The sequence below is a fragment of the Convolutriloba macropyga genome, chromosome 10 (assembly GCF_964194025.1).
Source record: "Convolutriloba macropyga chromosome 10, txConMacr16.3, whole genome shotgun sequence".
NCBI lineage: Eukaryota > Metazoa > Xenacoelomorpha > Acoela > Convolutidae > Convolutriloba > Convolutriloba macropyga.
In genome coordinates this window covers 32,555,135-32,572,048 of record NC_134477.1, presented here as the reverse complement: position 1 = coordinate 32,572,048, position 16,914 = coordinate 32,555,135, and the positions used below count along the sequence as shown (strand labels likewise).

General features: G+C 36.2%; 1 protein-coding gene across 1 annotated transcript; it reads right to left on the bottom strand.

Moving 5' to 3' along the window:
* Positions 1-432: 432 nt before the first annotated feature.
* Positions 433-15,488, bottom strand: LOC142348457 (uncharacterized). The gene is made up of 8 exons (XM_075399820.1): positions 15,000-15,488; positions 14,330-14,822; positions 8,455-8,684; positions 4,923-4,999; positions 4,033-4,091; positions 1,873-1,962; positions 1,272-1,498; positions 433-1,097 (listed from the first exon to the last, which is right to left on the bottom strand). Exons 1-8 carry the CDS (start codon positions 15,027-15,029, stop codon positions 1,047-1,049), a joined length of 1,257 nt encoding a protein of 418 aa, XP_075255935.1. The 5' UTR covers positions 15,030-15,488; the 3' UTR covers positions 433-1,046.
* Between the last annotated feature and the right edge of the window lie 1,426 nt (positions 15,489-16,914).

Genomic DNA, 16,914 nt, shown 5'->3' with positions numbered 1-16,914 from the left:
AAGATAATTTGGAAAAGTTATATATAATATTTGATATCAGAATTCTTGCAAAAATGAAAACCATTCATGCTTTTAAGAGCTTAAGAGCGGTTTGTAATGTAGCAGTTTGCGTATAGGTAATTATAATCACCTATACGCAAATTGCTACTTTACAATTGGAAACTTCTCAAAACTTTTTTGTGTTGCGTGTTTCAAGGGATACATTTAAAAATAAGATAACAATTGATATCTGATTTTTGCCAAAATTCGCCGTTCTCATATTATTTTGACCCTATATTAGCACGTTCTTATGATTCTCATATTTGTAAAATGAAGGTTGTCTGGCACAATCTTGAGTGAATGATCTTCAGTTGCAGTTGGAGTGCGCTCGAAATTTCATATATACTAATTTCATAGTAGATTCTCAATAAATTGTTGTTAAAAGAAAAGAAGTTTTTGATAAATGATCAAATTAGGCTCTACGTATTTAACAAATTTGCATAAGCAACAACTGAATCAGTTTTAAAAGAAAACTACATCTGGTTTGAATCGAATTTGAGAGATAGAGGAGAGAAAGAAAGATAGAGCAAGTTCAAAATAAAACTATAATCTAAACAAAAGCAACGAATGAGAGAATGAATACAAAATTTATGACTAAATTTAAAGCCCAAAAACCGAAAATCCTTTTTCATTGGAAAGCGCTTTCGGGGGGAAAGTTTTGTGAAATGGCAGTATCGAAAATAACAATCAATGAGCAACTGCAAATTTAATAAAACATTTTCATAATAAACAAACAGTTTGTATTTAGTTTTTACTTAATAAACAATGATAGATATTATAGCCGAAAATATAATAATTGTAGGTAGTAATAATAGTAGTATATACGTGGTTGTTTAAAAAAAAGTTTCGAATAAAGTCAATTTGAGAAATTTAAATAATTTTAGCACCATTTTGTATTTGGTTGTCGGTGAATACATTTGTCACATGGATGTAAGTTTTCGCCGACAGTCAAGTTTCTTCGTTTTAGTCTTTGTCACCGTTCTGCCAATTAGTATACCGATTGAGAACTATGAATGAATTGAGTCCATCACGTGTGTAGCCATAGGGTCCATTAAAGCCTAAATCAAACAATGCCGAAAATATACAAAAATTTAAAGTAAACAATTTTTTAACGAATTTGGGGTTGTAATTAAATCTAGAAATCTGATTTTAAAAGTGATGTTCAGTTTAATTAACATTTGGATCTAGCGGGACTCGAACCACCGTCCGCTAAACACTGCGTAACAACGCACCTGTTGCTGATAATGCTGGTGGTGGAGTGCTGCCGCTGCATGTGGGGGCATCATCATAGCGGCATGGGGGTGTCCTGGGATGAGCATAGCCGCCTGGGAGGGGTGATGGTGGAATCCGGAGGCGGCGGCTGCTGCTGCTCCAGGATATCCGGCTGCAAAGCCAGAGGCTGCTGCCATGTCAGCTCCAGGGTTTCCTCCGTGTGCTAGGGTCGCAGCTGCGTGCATCACTAAAATAACCCAAAACAAATTTAGACAGTTTAGAGCATTAATTGTTCACTGGAATAGTGGTTAAGCTAGGTTTAAATTCGTCTCTTGATAACATATTGGTTGGACCAGCTTCGCTAGTTTTTGTACCCACTTGTTCTCGCAATGAAATGCGATGTAAATTTATGCACAAGGTTCAAACCCGTCAAATTTCATCTACCAGGGTTAAAGAGTTTCCAAAGTGAATTTATTTCATATGGTTAATTTTTGTATTCTTTTTTATACAATTTTGGTTAAATCTGAAACCGGAAGAAACTCATAGATGTACGCATCAAAAATAAGTTTTGTTACGCTTGCTATTTGAGCTAAAGTGAGAGATCGGATAATTTCTGCTTACTGGGATGGTGTCTGAGATAGGGCGCCTGCTGTCCATCTAACATGAATGCTCCCATCTGAGAAGCATCTGCCGCGTACGCTGCTGGCATACCTAAAAATAAACAGAACATGTTTTCTCAAAGCAACTCTAATTTGCTGTAAACACAAATCTTTAAGGTTCAGATCTTGAGAACCGCACAAATCGAAAAGAATCCCTTCCTTTTTCTGAAAAAAGTGATCCATATTATTATACAAAAATGAACAAAAAAAATCAAGATAAATAAATTTGTTGATATGACTCTGCTAAGCTTGTCGCTCTGGAAAACCCTATAAAAAGGGTTAATTCATCTTACAAACCAACCCAAAAATGGGCACAAAGTGACCAAATTAGCATACTGTTCTGGCTATTCCAGTTATAGGTAAGACTTTGGGAAAGAGGGAGCAGAAATTGGGTAAAAATAGGTTGAAAACAGGGCACGGGTGGTGTGGGGTGTTCAGAAGGGCGCAGAGAAAGCGAAAGAAGGAGAGAGGGAGAGCGTTGGCGCCGTCAATCACATAATTGAGGTATTAAAAGGCTTTTCGGGGGGCGAAATTGAAATAGAATTGAACAAGAGGGGAATTTTGTAAAGAAAGGATTTGTAATTAGATTTGCGTAATATGACAAGGGCCAATACGTTGCCCGTATCCTAAATAATTATCACCAATAATCGGATTCATTATCGTATAGCGCCATTTGATACCGCCACAGCTCTACCTACTGTTAAGACACAATCACACACACACACACACACACACACACACACACACACACACACACACACACACACACACACACACACACACACACACACACACACACACACACACACACACAGACCCACGCACACACTCCAATAGCAGATTAGAGGAGGTACTGTAAAAAAACCTTGCGAGCATATGATTGCCCAAAGACCCAAAAATCCGGAGTAAGTTTTATAATTTTCATCGGTAACTAAACCACTGTGCATTGAAATGCATAGATTTTAATGACATATTAGACTTCAAATTTAATATTGTGTGCTCAATTTTTCTTTAAAAATTGCGAACTGCGGAATTTAGTGGAAAAATCTAATCGAAATAAGATCCAGCGAGGATTACATTAGCTATCAATTCAACTCTAAAAATTTATACAAAATCAAAAGCTAAATTTTCCTTTTTAAAAAATTACTTCTATCTTTTTAGATCTAGCGCAAACATTTTTATTATACATAGAAAGTCCATATTTATAATTTTCATACGATTATTTATGGATATTTAGAATAATTTCTATAATTTCGAGAAATTTAAGAAATATATCTGTTCGTTTGTTTGTTTAGGAAGCCCACAACTGGACTAATTTTCAATTAGATCTGAACAAATTATGTATAATTATTCGCCCTTTTCCATGATTTTCGGGCGAAGCGTGACTTTGGCGACGCAATGACGTGAATAACGTGTGTACACTTTCATGGGGTATGTAAGTACATAATAACCCTCTTACTCGCCCAATTATCTAAGCATGAATAAATTAAGCAGGAACTTTTGTATGGATATGAACCCAAGATATCTCGGTGATCGCCCAGTTTTCCTGGATTCCCCCTTTTTCAAAATGTTCGCCCTTGTTTCTCCCTAGCTGGGAAGCCGTGAGATGTTAATGCAGAAAGGAGGGCTCTATTAAAATTCTATTTTTAAGTATTCAATTAAAATTCACGAGGGGACTTTTGGAGGTTATCGTCGGAAAGGGAAAGAATCTTCAAAATGTCAATCAAAATTACTGCACAGCCAGCAATCCAAAAATCTCCCAAACACGTTAAAATCCACAAAATTGTGTTAACCAGCAACGAAAATTAAAACGAAAAATGCATTTTCACCAAATACTTCCCACTTCCAAAAAGATGCATACTTGTTTGGGAGCGTTAATCGGGTATAAATTATATTAAATAAATAAGATTTGTGGCACGAAAAAACCACAAAAAAAAAATGCGGAATATTTGTTTTTACAGAAATCTTTGACACTATCTATGTTAATATATCAATATCAAGTGCGGTTTCGAAAGAACAACATTAACCCATGCATTTTAGGTGTCTTTCAAGCCACAAAAAAACTGGGACTTTGAAACATGACTTTGTCAATTTGAAGAAAAACCAAGTTATGATTATTAACCTGCTCTGTTAGATTGGTCGATCATGGGTTGAACAATCCTGCGTCTGGCGTTGATAAACCTGCAAACAAACAGAAAAGAGATTAAACAACAAAGAAAAAGAAACAAGACATATTACAATCTAATTACTCTCTCTTGATTATTTTCATCAATTTTTGCCAATTTTTCGGTCTTACAGCCGCGAAAAGCATGTTTTAACTTTGTGTGACGATCGTAGATCACTTAAGTAGCAGACCAGAGGTCGCCTAATAGAAAACAAAAGAGACCAAATTACTCTTGGTTTAAAAAGTATGTTAATAATAGTATAGTAATGGTAGTAACTATGGTCTTCTCAATTTTAAGCGTCAAAAAACAAACTGCGTTTAACTGCATGAAAAGTGATGTAATTAGAAAAGAAACACTTAAGCGTAGCCCCGCCCGTGGAAGATGATTTTTGTAGTTTCATGACTATTTGTTATGCGTAGTTTTTGTCGTTTTTATTTTACTTTCTCTATCGTTTGAGCCAAGGTAGCGCTGCTATTAAATTGGTATTAAGTGAAGTTTTCGCATAAAACCAGTAAAAAGATGAAGTGAGAATGTAACACCACTTGAGGCTATAATAATTCAAACAAAATCGCCGCAGCTCTTCACTTTTCTCAGAGAGTTTAAGATGAGTTTCAACAGTGCTCAATTGAACATTGTTGAATGCCTTTTGCACCACTGCGATACAAGACGCCCGATGACAAGTTGTAGAGAAAACAATGTTTTACAATCGCTCAAGATGATTACTAAGTCATAAAATTGGTTATAACTCTGGTTATAACAACTGGGCTGGAAACAGCACCAGTCGAACGAGAAGAGAGAGAAAGTTAAAGTAGTTATAACTTATTATAACCATAACTAGTACACTCACCAGTTGTTCACTTGAAGAATTGTCAAGCCAGTGTCTTGAGCCAGCTGTTTTTTCTGCTCTTCGGAGGGGTAGGGGTGCTAAAACACACAAATATAAAACAATCAACAACCATCAACATCACGCTGCTAGACCATTGTCATTATTATTCATAAAAACTTAGCTAATATCAATATCAATGTCATGACCAACTAACAAGTGCTAGCAAAATGGGTGGTCACTTCACATTGTGACAGTCTGTGAATTCGAGAGAATAAAAACAAGGCATCAAAGTCTTCTTATGGAAACCAAGGCATCAAATCAAAACTTACATCTATCCGTAAAATTATTCCTCGATTAGTTTTGGTTAGGAAATGCGCAATTATAGCAAAAAGATTCAATAGCGACTTCATCGCATAAAACAAAATAAATACAACTAATGAGCAAACCGGGCCTGAAGTTCCTAGCAACCCAACACGAGCCTTCCCTTCAGTGATCACATACTACTGTGAACAAAAACTCTACGACACGAAGAGCTAAAAATATGGAATAAAAAGTGCATAATTTATTTTCAAATATTCACACTATGAAGACAGGTTTTCATTACAATAGCTCAACTTCCCTTATTATATCTTTAATAAAATTAGGGCACTGATTTTGTCCACGGTGTTCTCCTTGTTATTACAAAAATTTAAGTGAAATTTGGTTCACTGAATCGCTAAAAACAAAGCAAAGGACAAGTCTGGTTAATTGTGAAGCTCTCAAATAAACAAATGTAGTGAAAATCAGTTGAAAAAATGGATTAATTAAACTAATAATTTCTGTTAAATGAACATTATCTGGATTAAAAAAAGAAACATAACCGACTAACGTCGGGCGAATTGCTCTCAAACGACCGGCGAGCGGTTGGCTTGGTCAGTAGCTAGCCACGGGGGGGGGGGGGGGTGCACCGGGGGCTGATGGGGGCAGCATTGGGTGGGGGGCAAAAGCGCGGTGAGGGGGGAGCCAATAGTGGGGGTGGGGGGTCAACAAAGGGGGGGGGGGGGTGTCAACCTCTAAGAACCGCCCCTCACACCATAAGTATAAGTCTCCAAGACAGTTTGAGCTGAAACAGACCTGAAAGGCTCTAAGAGCACATAATGCCCGCTGGGCGCTACCTGTTTATCCCGTTTTTGAGGACGAAAAGTCAAAAGCGTCAGACGAAAAATCGGTCAAGCGAAAAATCGCATAAAAAAAAAGACCGACAGGACTAATATAATTGCTACAAACTTCGTTTGAGAGCAATTAAAAACTGAAAAACTCAAGATTGTTTTTCTTGAAATCACAAAACTTAACAGCGAAATTAAAACAAATGTTACTATTTTAAATTTTCACCAATTACAAATTTTGCAATCACAGCTTAATAATCAAATTCGATTTTGTTTGCTGTCAGCACAAAAATTTACCGTTTAATAAGCGAAAGGCTTCAAATTGGTTTCATATCCTAAATTCACTAGAAACGGTTATACGTCACAATCGAAAATTTGTTTCTACGCTAACTATATTAGTTTTGTCAAATTTTTTGTCAAAAAAATACGTTCTACATGTGGCAAAAATTATTGCCCAGATTTTGATTATATAATTCTATACGCATTTATTGTCAAAATCTTTTTTAGCTAAACTCATTTAGCAATTAATTGAAATTTCGCGAAGATTATTAATAATCTCCACAAAATATCAATTAATTGCTAAAAAGAGTTCTGCTAAAAGATTTTGAAAAATAAATGCTTATAGAATTATATAATCAAAATCTAGGCAATAAATTTTGCCACATGTAGAACATAATTTTCTATTGACACGTCTTCTTAAATCACAGTATGGGTTTTTTTTGAATAAGTTGTAATACATTTTCATTTTCCTACAGAAAAAAAAACAGACATTTCATAGCAAATTGACAGTTGATTATTTTACAGTTCAAGTGAAATTGCGTCCAGATATAAAAAGTTACAGATGCTGCATCAAAATCGGCCATGTTTGCAGTTTATAACTTAAAAGCATAGCAGAACAAATGCCTAATGACCCATAGGTGTTTTCTAGGGTGACTTAAGGAGGAAACCTCTTGAAAGCTGGGAGCGGACTGGGAAGAGGGGGCTGAAAAGAAAACAAAAACAAAGAAACAAAGAGATGAAAACATGTTAATAACATAAGTGTTGATGACTGGGCTGTGGTGTTGTAAATTGATGAAAGTTACAATTGCTCAGGGCTCCGATTTTTACACAGTGTTTGATTGCGCAATGAGCTATGCAAATCACTCACAGCTATGCTACTATTAACCGAACGATCACATTTTTTAACATGCTCCTTTTAAATAAAGCCTGGTAAAAAAATTGTTTTCAATCCTTTTTCAGGAAAAAAAAACTTTTAAATTTTTAACTTGGCAAAAAATTTATAACAGTTAACATCTATCTATATTAAGTCAAAATTTTCTATTTTATACCGGACGCCTATTAATTAAACTTTATTTTGAATAAATGTTCAATGATAATTGGTATGAGTGTTTTCATTTGGCCATCTAAACAATTGCTTTTTTCCATAAAGCATGCATCTGTATATCTATTAAGCGCATCCAAAATGCGTCGCTCCTAACTGGGAAAATATGTCGGCCCCTTTTTCGGCTAAATTAACTGTCGGCTAGGATAGAGAGCATGGATCAAGGTGTGCGTGAAAAGAAGTTGCGACTTCCGTGATGAGTTACGAGCATCGTTCACTTGACAGAAATCAGCACTTAGCAAAACGGAAATTTATCCCATTTCCTCGGAGACAGCAAGACGCTATAGCCCTCACATCATCAAAGCAGCACAGGCACATTAACACACTGGGTGATTTTCAGGGGATAAAGCTCATTTATTGTATCGGGTAAAACAACCTGCCTTATTGTGTCGAGGAGAGAAAGACAGAGGGTGAGCGGGGGAGTGAAGTTCCCCAATTAACCAAATCACGCCCGCAAAGTTACGAAATTTTCCAAACAGTTTTTTTTCATTTAATCGTGTTCCACATTGAACAAAATCAATTTGATGAACAAAAATTGGGTTTTCAAACTTGGAAAATAAGCAATTTTAATACTTTCTCCTGTTTTTGAACAATACAATTGAAAAATTTGCAAAGTTGTTTATTACATAACTCTGGAAAAACCTGTCCATCAGATATTTCGGTGGGAACTGCCAAATTTTACACGTTTTTTGAAGCTAGTTATTATTTTGTTTATTTTAATTGTTTTATCTAAGAAAGAATAGATAGTATAGTTTAAATTGTAGTGTAATTCAAACTGTTTCCCCAAAAATAAAAAAGAAACAGTGAAATCGAGTTTATAGTTTGAGCTTTTTCTTTTGAATCCGAAAGAGAATGAGAAAACGTGCTCAAAATTGAACAGTAAAGTGTTTGACAATTCTTCCAAAACATAATTATTTTTCGTTCACAACAGCAAAACTGTTACTGTACTAGTAGAACAATGTGTGATTTTGATCGTAGTAAAAACATGTAAGTAGATTGTATAATCTGTTCAAGTCTAGGTACTAACAGTTAAATGTTGGAAGAGCCACGCCCTCATAATATTAGTGGCTGTTTTGGGAAAGATGCCTCTCTTCTTTTGGGGCTTCTTGGGGTCCTCGTCACTACCTGTGGGTGACGTCACTCCTCCATTCGAGTCTGGATTGTTCACGCCCCCGCCTGATCCAACATTTCCCGTTCCACCTACGCAGTTAGTGGAGTTGCTAGTTGGACTGAAGCTCTCTGAACGGTCGGAGATTTCTGAAACGAAAAAAACTACTCAATAAAAATTTATTTTATGAATTTTTATGGATTAAAATTTTCTATTTACAACTTTCGAGTGGCCTGGTCGTTAAAAGAACAATTACAATTGACTCTTAAAGTCCATAGCGAACCAAATAGAGCGTTCTATAAGTTAGCATGATATTGGCACAAAATTGTTATATTTGAGTTGACGCAAAAATCATGATATTTAAAGTACGGAGTTCTTGATTAGCTGTCAACTTGATACAACCTTAAATGCTTTTCATAAACTGCAGAAAAATTGCCTTAAATTATGTTTCAACATCATCTTTATATATGTCTATTATATTACGTCTTAAAGAATTACCCGCAATTATTTTGGACAATAACGGTCAATGTATTTTTGTTCATCATATCTTGAAACAACTTGCTAACATCGCAATGATGGGAGAGTTGTCTGCAATAAATACTTCAGTTAATATCTATTGAGCGTTGAGCGTGTATAATAAGGCTAGTTTAGTGGTGGGGTGGGGCTGGTGGGTGAAGTTTAGTTAGGGTATGTTCTTGTTAGGAGTGTTAGTATTTTGGGGTTAGGGGTAGTGTAGTAATCCGGCCTGTAATTGATCCAAAATAGAATTAGGGAATCCACTGCCGATTAGTGGGGGATAGGGGACGGGGGATTCATATAATGAAATACTTAATTCAAACTGACATTTCACGTCAACACTATGTGGAAAATTTTAATTAACTGTCAAACGTAATTCAACTCAAAACGATCTTCACATTACACGACCATTCCTGCTTTTATTTGTACCAATTGTGTGAACAACATTACATAACAAACAATTCACGTGTCGCATTACACAACCTAACTTGTAGTTAATTAGACGTCAGGCACTCAAGTTCAAACCCTAATGGGAAGCAAGGAAAGTTGTCATTTGAACACCTTGTATCAAGACACAACACCTGTTTGAAGAAATCTTTTCAGATGTCATGAAATCTGATCACATTTCCAGCAGATCCGAATTTGCAACCTATTTAGAAACCATATACAACTTATAAACACAAATACCACTCAACTCGCCATGACAATTTACTTCAACTTTGTCAATAATTCTTTCAATTTTGCCTCTTTGAATCAAGAATCCAGGTTTTCAGTCCCCAATTTTAAAATTATAAACAAAAGTTTTGAAGAAAAACAATTTTTACAATTTCCAGGCTATATCAAAACTTCAATTTACTTTAACTGACAACACAAAACTTGTCAAAACCACCAGAGAAAAACCACAAATTATCAGAAACCGTTACATTCTGTACCATAAAAACAAAAATGTTTACAGTTTTCCGATCTTTAATCATTTTAAAAGGAGAACAAGAGCTGAATTAGCCAAAAAAAATTGTCAATGGCAATGAAAAATTTCAATTTATTTAAAAATTGTAGACAAATGTTGAGTCTGTTTGCTGCGCATTGTTGAAAAATTTCAAACTTGGAGCTAAAAATTTTTTAGTAGCAGCGAAATTTGGAACTTGACTAATTACAGTAGAGACAAAATTAGGCAGAGTAGGAAATGATAGCAGAGTTAAGGAATGAAAAAGTTTTCTTCCTTCTCTTTTTGGCTCTCTGGAAAAGATTGCGGGCAACAAAGACCCGGGGAGGAGGTTAAGTTAAGATACATTACACAGGGGCTTTGGGGTATTGTGTGGACAACAAAAAGAGCTATTAAAGGACTTTCCAGCCAACAATGGCTTCTTCATAATAGCATCAGTTATCTTAATGAAAAAATTCGATCAGAGTGAACAATTTTACCCGTTTAACCTGCCAATTTCTGTTCACTCCCCCGTGCTTAATTATACTGAACGACAATTAGATTTTCACAACATTTCTTTTTTCATCGCGAAAGGCTGCAAATGAACAGATTTGACTTCGACGTAGATGACAGCATAAAAACAAATGGATGACTGAGAGTGACCAACTGTGTTAGATAATATTGTAGAGCCAAAAAAATGGACGGGATACTGGCATGAATAAGCTATAGTAAAAAAATCCTTGTTGTTACAGTCTTAGCAAGTTTTTTCAAATTAGTAAAAAAAAATTAATACAGAATCTCAGCTTTTACAGAACAAATAATGATGATAATGGTTAAAAAATAAACTTTCAAATTGGTTATTCATACTTTCTACGGTCAAGTTTTCACCATCCATTTTGCCAGCTTTTAGTTGTTTCATCAGAAAATGAAACAACTAAAAGGCAATTTTTCAAATAGTTTTTGACTGGTCTATAAAGTACAGGGTAATTTATCCACTACCTAAATACAATAAAAATCATCGGTAAGTTAGTTACAACTTGTGATTTCGGGTTCGCTATAATTGGTCCAATTTTGAGACTAGTTTCAAGTTTGTGAAACATGGATCAGTTGGGGTAAAAATAATTGGAAATAGATCTTAGAAAGTGAACAAGGAGAGTAAAGATCAATAGCGAAACTAATTTGTTCTCAGACTAGCCGGTGGCCTTTTCAAGTTTACGACATAATTCAAATGCAATCTGTCATCATTTAGACACAAAACTATATACTTCACCTCTATCTATCTTTATATCAAGGACCAGCCGACTATTGTTAACTGTAGGGAGTACAATATCATTAACAAAACATGTTTGTCTGATCAAAGCAAAAGCATCTTTTATGTCTGGGCGTTTAAACGGACATTTTATAGACCCCCATTAAGCCTCCCCTTTTTCTCTTCTTAAGTATACACTCTCCTATTACTAAAACTGCACTGGTTATTACGTACACTCATTGAGATATGGCGGTGTTAGTTACATAACTAGGAGTAGTAGTTATTACAAAACGTTATTGCGACCAGGCCTCTATTCAAATTTAATTGTGTGTCGCTGGTTTAGCTTCTTTTTTGAAAGCTAATTCAAAATCTCCGATCTAAAATCGATCCGTAGTTTTAGTAAAATTGAATTGCTCTAACTATAAGCATAGAGTAAAGGCTGGAGCTAGCTAGAAGCGAGAGAGAGCGAGAGAGAGAGAGAGAAAAGAAAGAGAGAGATTTTAGTTGCGTAAGATATATCCCCCTTCTTTGTTACTTAGTCAATGAATGGCGATTTAGCCGCGGCCGGCGCTCTAAAGAAAGCTTTTTGTGATCTTATCGAATTTATAAATTTATTGAAACTAAGGTTTGCCTTAACTAAAGCAAAACATGGATTACTTTTCCCAGTAATCACAACAGTAGAATGCAGTACTAAGAACAGTATGAGCGCTATTATTGTAGTAATTAATTGATGGTGCGCTAGGAAAAGATTAAGCGGGGAATAGCTTTCGTTAAGACCGTATTAATATAAATTGTGCTCGATATTAAAACCAAATTTCATAAAAAATGTCTACACTTTCAATCTACGGATTAACTGCACTAGGTGCTCAATCCCAACAAAACATCACCGCCGCCACCAAACAACCAAACCACCCCCACACCCCCCCCCCTCCCCCACCTCCTCCTCCCACTCGTTCACCCACAACCCTATTGCCCCGTCCCACCCAACCCCAATTCTTCAAATTCTGTTTTTCTTTCCTGGTAAATAGTGACCCCTCCTTTTAGAAAGAGATCTGAACATGTTTATCTGCACTTAATTCCTTACCAATGAATGCACAAATGTATAGTTAATTTCATCCCACCATTATAATTCAAAATTTTAGTGGATACAAATGGTTACTGGAAAAATTTTTTAAACAGTTTGGATATTATAGAGTTTGCATCTTATAAAAACATAGAAACAACTGAAATGAGTTTATTTAAGCAATTCTTCTACGAATTATTTTGTGATTCCTCAAATTTAATAATGTGATTCCTAACACTTAAATTTCGAGGTTATATGTATTTCTTATTTTGATTTTTTTTATAACTACCGAGAAACAAAAGATACTCAAATCAGTTTTCGAATTAAGATTCATTCAATCATTCATTGAAATCATTTTTGAACTCGCGTGCTCATATTTTTTCCACATTAAAAAAATAGAATCCTCAATTTACACTTCGCATCTGAAATTTTATTATTTTTATAGACGGCATTTTTCACAATGTCCAATCAAAACAAGAATGTCTGATTGAGAAAAATAGCATTAATTTATCGTTTTTTGGTAAACAGCAACAACAAAAACAAACAAAGACAAACAAAAAGCAGCAGTCCAGTCCTACTCCGTTACAATTCAGCAGTCAAGAGATGAAAGGGAAAGGAGGAAGGGAGGGAAAGGAGGGGGGGTGTGCGTGTGTGTATGTTTGTGATAGGGATGGGATGTGGGGTGGGGGTGAGTAGCGGTGAAACGTGAAATAAAAAAGTGGGAAGAATGAGAGAAGGGGGAAAGGGCCGGCTATTATTCAAATTGAGAAAAGCTAGGTGCTGCATTGAAATTATTGAATAGAGCTGTTGGATCGAAAGTGATTTTTGTGATATTTGGATATGGGGAACAATAAAAAACGTTATGGTTAATATTGTCATAACTGAAAAGGAGCCGGCCATATTAATTACAGCACCGTTGCACCCAATGTTAAAACCTCCAAAGGAGGGGCTTTGAAATTCTTTACAATTTCATCTCCCTGAAAGATGGCCGCAAAAACAAACCGGGCCGCTGACTTTTACACCCCGAATTGTGCTATAAATCGTAAGAACACTTTTCACGCTCGATTGGAGCCAAACAAGTTAATGCAAGACATTAATATCGCCTATTATTCACCGTTTGAGACAATTTAGCACGTTGGCAAGCGTCCGGACTTTCCACTGGCGCGTCATCCCGGCACCCGCCGGCGCAATTTTCCACAAATTAACACACAAATCCCAGACAAAATCTGGAAAATTGACTCTGCTTCGCTAATTTAAAAGGTGCCAAGTTACACACTCCGTTTCACACGATTAAAACTGACCTCCTCTTTATAGACCCACGATTACCCCCCACTCTTCCACACTCACTTCCCCAGAAAACAAGCAAAGTGTCGAGCCACTACCCCTCGAACACCCCACACACCTGTTCCCTCTAATCAACTAGTCAACTTCTGAAGATAGTGCCACTGATTCGAATTGACTACCTTGTCCAATTAAATTCACATTAAGTTTCAAAACTGAAAGACAAACCCGTTTCTTCTCAACAACAGCTTCCTAACCAGACAGAACCGTTTGATCATTCAGTTGACCAGAGCCTTCCAACAACTCAAACAGAATTACTAACCAGAGTTGAAAATAAATTTCCACATGGAACAAACAATTTTGGCCAAAAGAGGAGAGGAGATAAAATCAGAAATTCTTTTGAACTTTCTAAGCTATCACCAGCTACTTCCAATTACTCCATGCTTCACTTTTTCAATCCACACTTAATTTATCATAACTTTTTCCAGGCATAGAAGTCAAAAAATTAAATTTGTTCCACATAGTTAAAATAAACTTTAGAATTTGAAAAGACATTTTGACCAGTCATTTGTTCTGCACCCCCCCCCCCCCCCCCGCCTCCACCCACACAAATACATATGCACACAGAAACCAATAAACAAACACATGTACACATTAAAACATGAGCCTCACTGGTGGGCATAAAAAAGATGGACGAAAACGAAACTGAACAAATAAATGTTACAAAAAAGAGCAAAACATAGAACTGATTAAAAATGGTCACCTGGTGAAGAATTTTGGGACTGGGATTTCTTCGTGTTTCCATTTTTGTCCAAATTTTGCTTTCCCGACTTGCTCGATTCCTTTTGACTTCCATATAAGGAAGAGGAGTACTTTGACGAGTCGGATTTGGAATTGCTCATGCCGCTCACATTTCCATTTATGGAAGTGTGCGAGTTGCTGAGAGCTGAAGCGTTGTTTGACGAAATGTTGAGAATGCTGGAATTTGATTGGCTCATTTTGGTCGAAGCTGATTGGTTGTTGGGATTTGTCAGGTGGTGTACAGGTGGTAGTTGACTGTTAAGTGCACAGTTACCAACTGCTGAAATGGACGATTGTGATTGGTCGAGGGTAGACACCGAGAGGCCGAATGAGCTCGGCAGGAAGTCACCACCCGAGGAGGCCATGCCGTTAGATTTGCTGCCAACAGGGAGCTGAGAGGGAATCACAGTTGTTGTTGAGGTGGAGAAACCCGCCAGGGAAGGTGAGAGCACCTCCTGAAAAGAACGACAAAAATAAGCAAACGTAAACAAAATATAAACAACGTAGTTCTAAGGGTACAATTTTAAAAGCATTTATAAGATGAAAATTTTGGTTCGGATTGAAACAATTTTTTTAAATTGGACAATTTTTGAAAATTGAATTGATGAATTCGAACAAATAATCAACATTACCTGCTTTATCTTGAAATTGAACATTGCCATTTCAATTTTAAAAATTTAAATGACTGTAAAGAAACTTCTGAAATGGAAAAAGGAATTTTGAGTATCAGCAAATTTATAAATTATAATTCAAATTATATTATCAAGTTCTATATTTAAAAGTGATTTTGGTCAATTTGTACTTTTTGGCTGTTATGTTAATGAGTGGAAAATAATTGGGAATTGGAGTGAGCAACTGGAAAGAAAGAGCGAACAAAAAGAAAGTGAGTTGCTTTTGTTTGTTCAGAAGGGGAAGTTACGAGGCAATGGGGGAGGGGGTTGTCAGTTGGATCAGAGTTGAGGCTTGTTGCAAAGTTGTTGGAAAGTACTGGGCAACGGATTCAAAAGGGGTGAAAATGTGCACGTTATTGGGGGTGAATGGCGAAGGGGGAGGGGTGTTTTGAGGGGTCATATAGTTAGTACTTTGAGGCTATATCGGAAAGAATGAAAGAGAGAGAGAGAGAGAGAGAGAGAGAGAGAGAGAGAGAGAGGAAAGAAGAGTGGTGTGTAGCGTAAAGTAAGTGAGGGAAGTAGTACTAATTAAAAATAACGATTTCCAATCAAGAGGCTTCGACCATGGCCGGACAGGTGTGGTTACAATGGGGGCTAGCGTGGCCATAAGCATCCTGGGGCGAGGGAATGGGGCATTTTAATGAAACTCACTCATCAATAGAGACCCCGCTCAAAAGCCTAACCCAGCCTGTCAACCCCCCGTCAGAGCTCAATGCCGATTTTCCTAATTAACCAACCAAATACACACCGCCTCCGGACCCGCAACCGTACAGGTGCTAAGACTCTACCTCTTACACCGCTGCACTTTTCCCCTTTCCTTTCTGCTTAACCCCCCTCCGATAATCAATTCCCGATCTTGAAGGAACCAAACAACCCAACATATTCCACTCCGGCAACCATTTTTGGACATAAAAATTCACCAAATTATACTCATATTAGTATTTATTTTTTGCTAATTTTGAAATCGAAAGTGTGAAAAAATAAAATTAAAAATACGGAAATGTTTGAGAGCCGTGTGAAATGAAAAAAAACGGGATTGAATGAATGAAAACTCAAATCTTTTGATGTGAAAAGTAGTACTAGTTAGTTGACATCACAACTTCACTCTTGAAAGCAAGGTGTCAGATTTGATGAGCAATTGAAATGTTCTTATATTGCGAACAAGAGAATTATTCAACTGAATTTCAGACAACGCAAGGCATACATACTGTATATAATAGTAGACAGATTAGCAATTGATGTTATGTTTCAAAATGTCAAAAGGAGTCTGTATTGTCAACCTAAACAAGACACAGTTGACAACAAACTTATCATACAATTTCAAGAGCTTCTATCTTAACAACAGAAAAGAAAATGCATGTGGAAAAAAAATTCACTGGATTTTAGTGCAGTTGCAGAACTTCAATTGAACTCGACCGGTACTTAACTCGATAAATAATCTGCCGATAATTCATACAGAATTGGTCGCAATTGAAAATTTGAATGCTTAAAACCTACACCAAATAAAACAACTTCATATTTTAAGCACCACGTCAATCTTAGCACTATACTTATTAGTTTTGGGCGTTCATTATAAAATAAAAGTTTACGCAAAATTAAACTCAACAAAAACGTTTTTAAAAAAATAATTTTTTTTAAAATAACAAGGGCGAAAAGCAGCCCATTATAACAATATTGCACAAGAAAAACTCGTTCCAAGCGAAAACGGATGCAAAGACACACGAGATACACTGCAAAAACTTTAACATATGTAGCACAACTCATGGAGCCACTGAATAACGTCAAATGAGAACCAAATTTTTCTCTATACGGCGTCGAAAAACGATTACAAAAATCAAGAAAGGTCCCTACAAGAAAACTGACAACAGTTACAAAG

Coding starts and splice junctions, on each gene's coding strand:
- LOC142348457 (XM_075399820.1), bottom strand. CDS start 15,029: ATGGCAATGTTCAATTTCAAGATAAAGCAG. Junction 1,499..1,872: donor CTATCTCAGACACCATCCCA/GTAAGCAGAAAT, acceptor GGGTTATTTTAG/TGATGCACGCAGCTGCGACC. Junction 1,098..1,271: donor ACCAGCATTATCAGCAACAG/GTGCGTTGTTAC, acceptor TGTTTGATTTAG/GCTTTAATGGACCCTATGGC.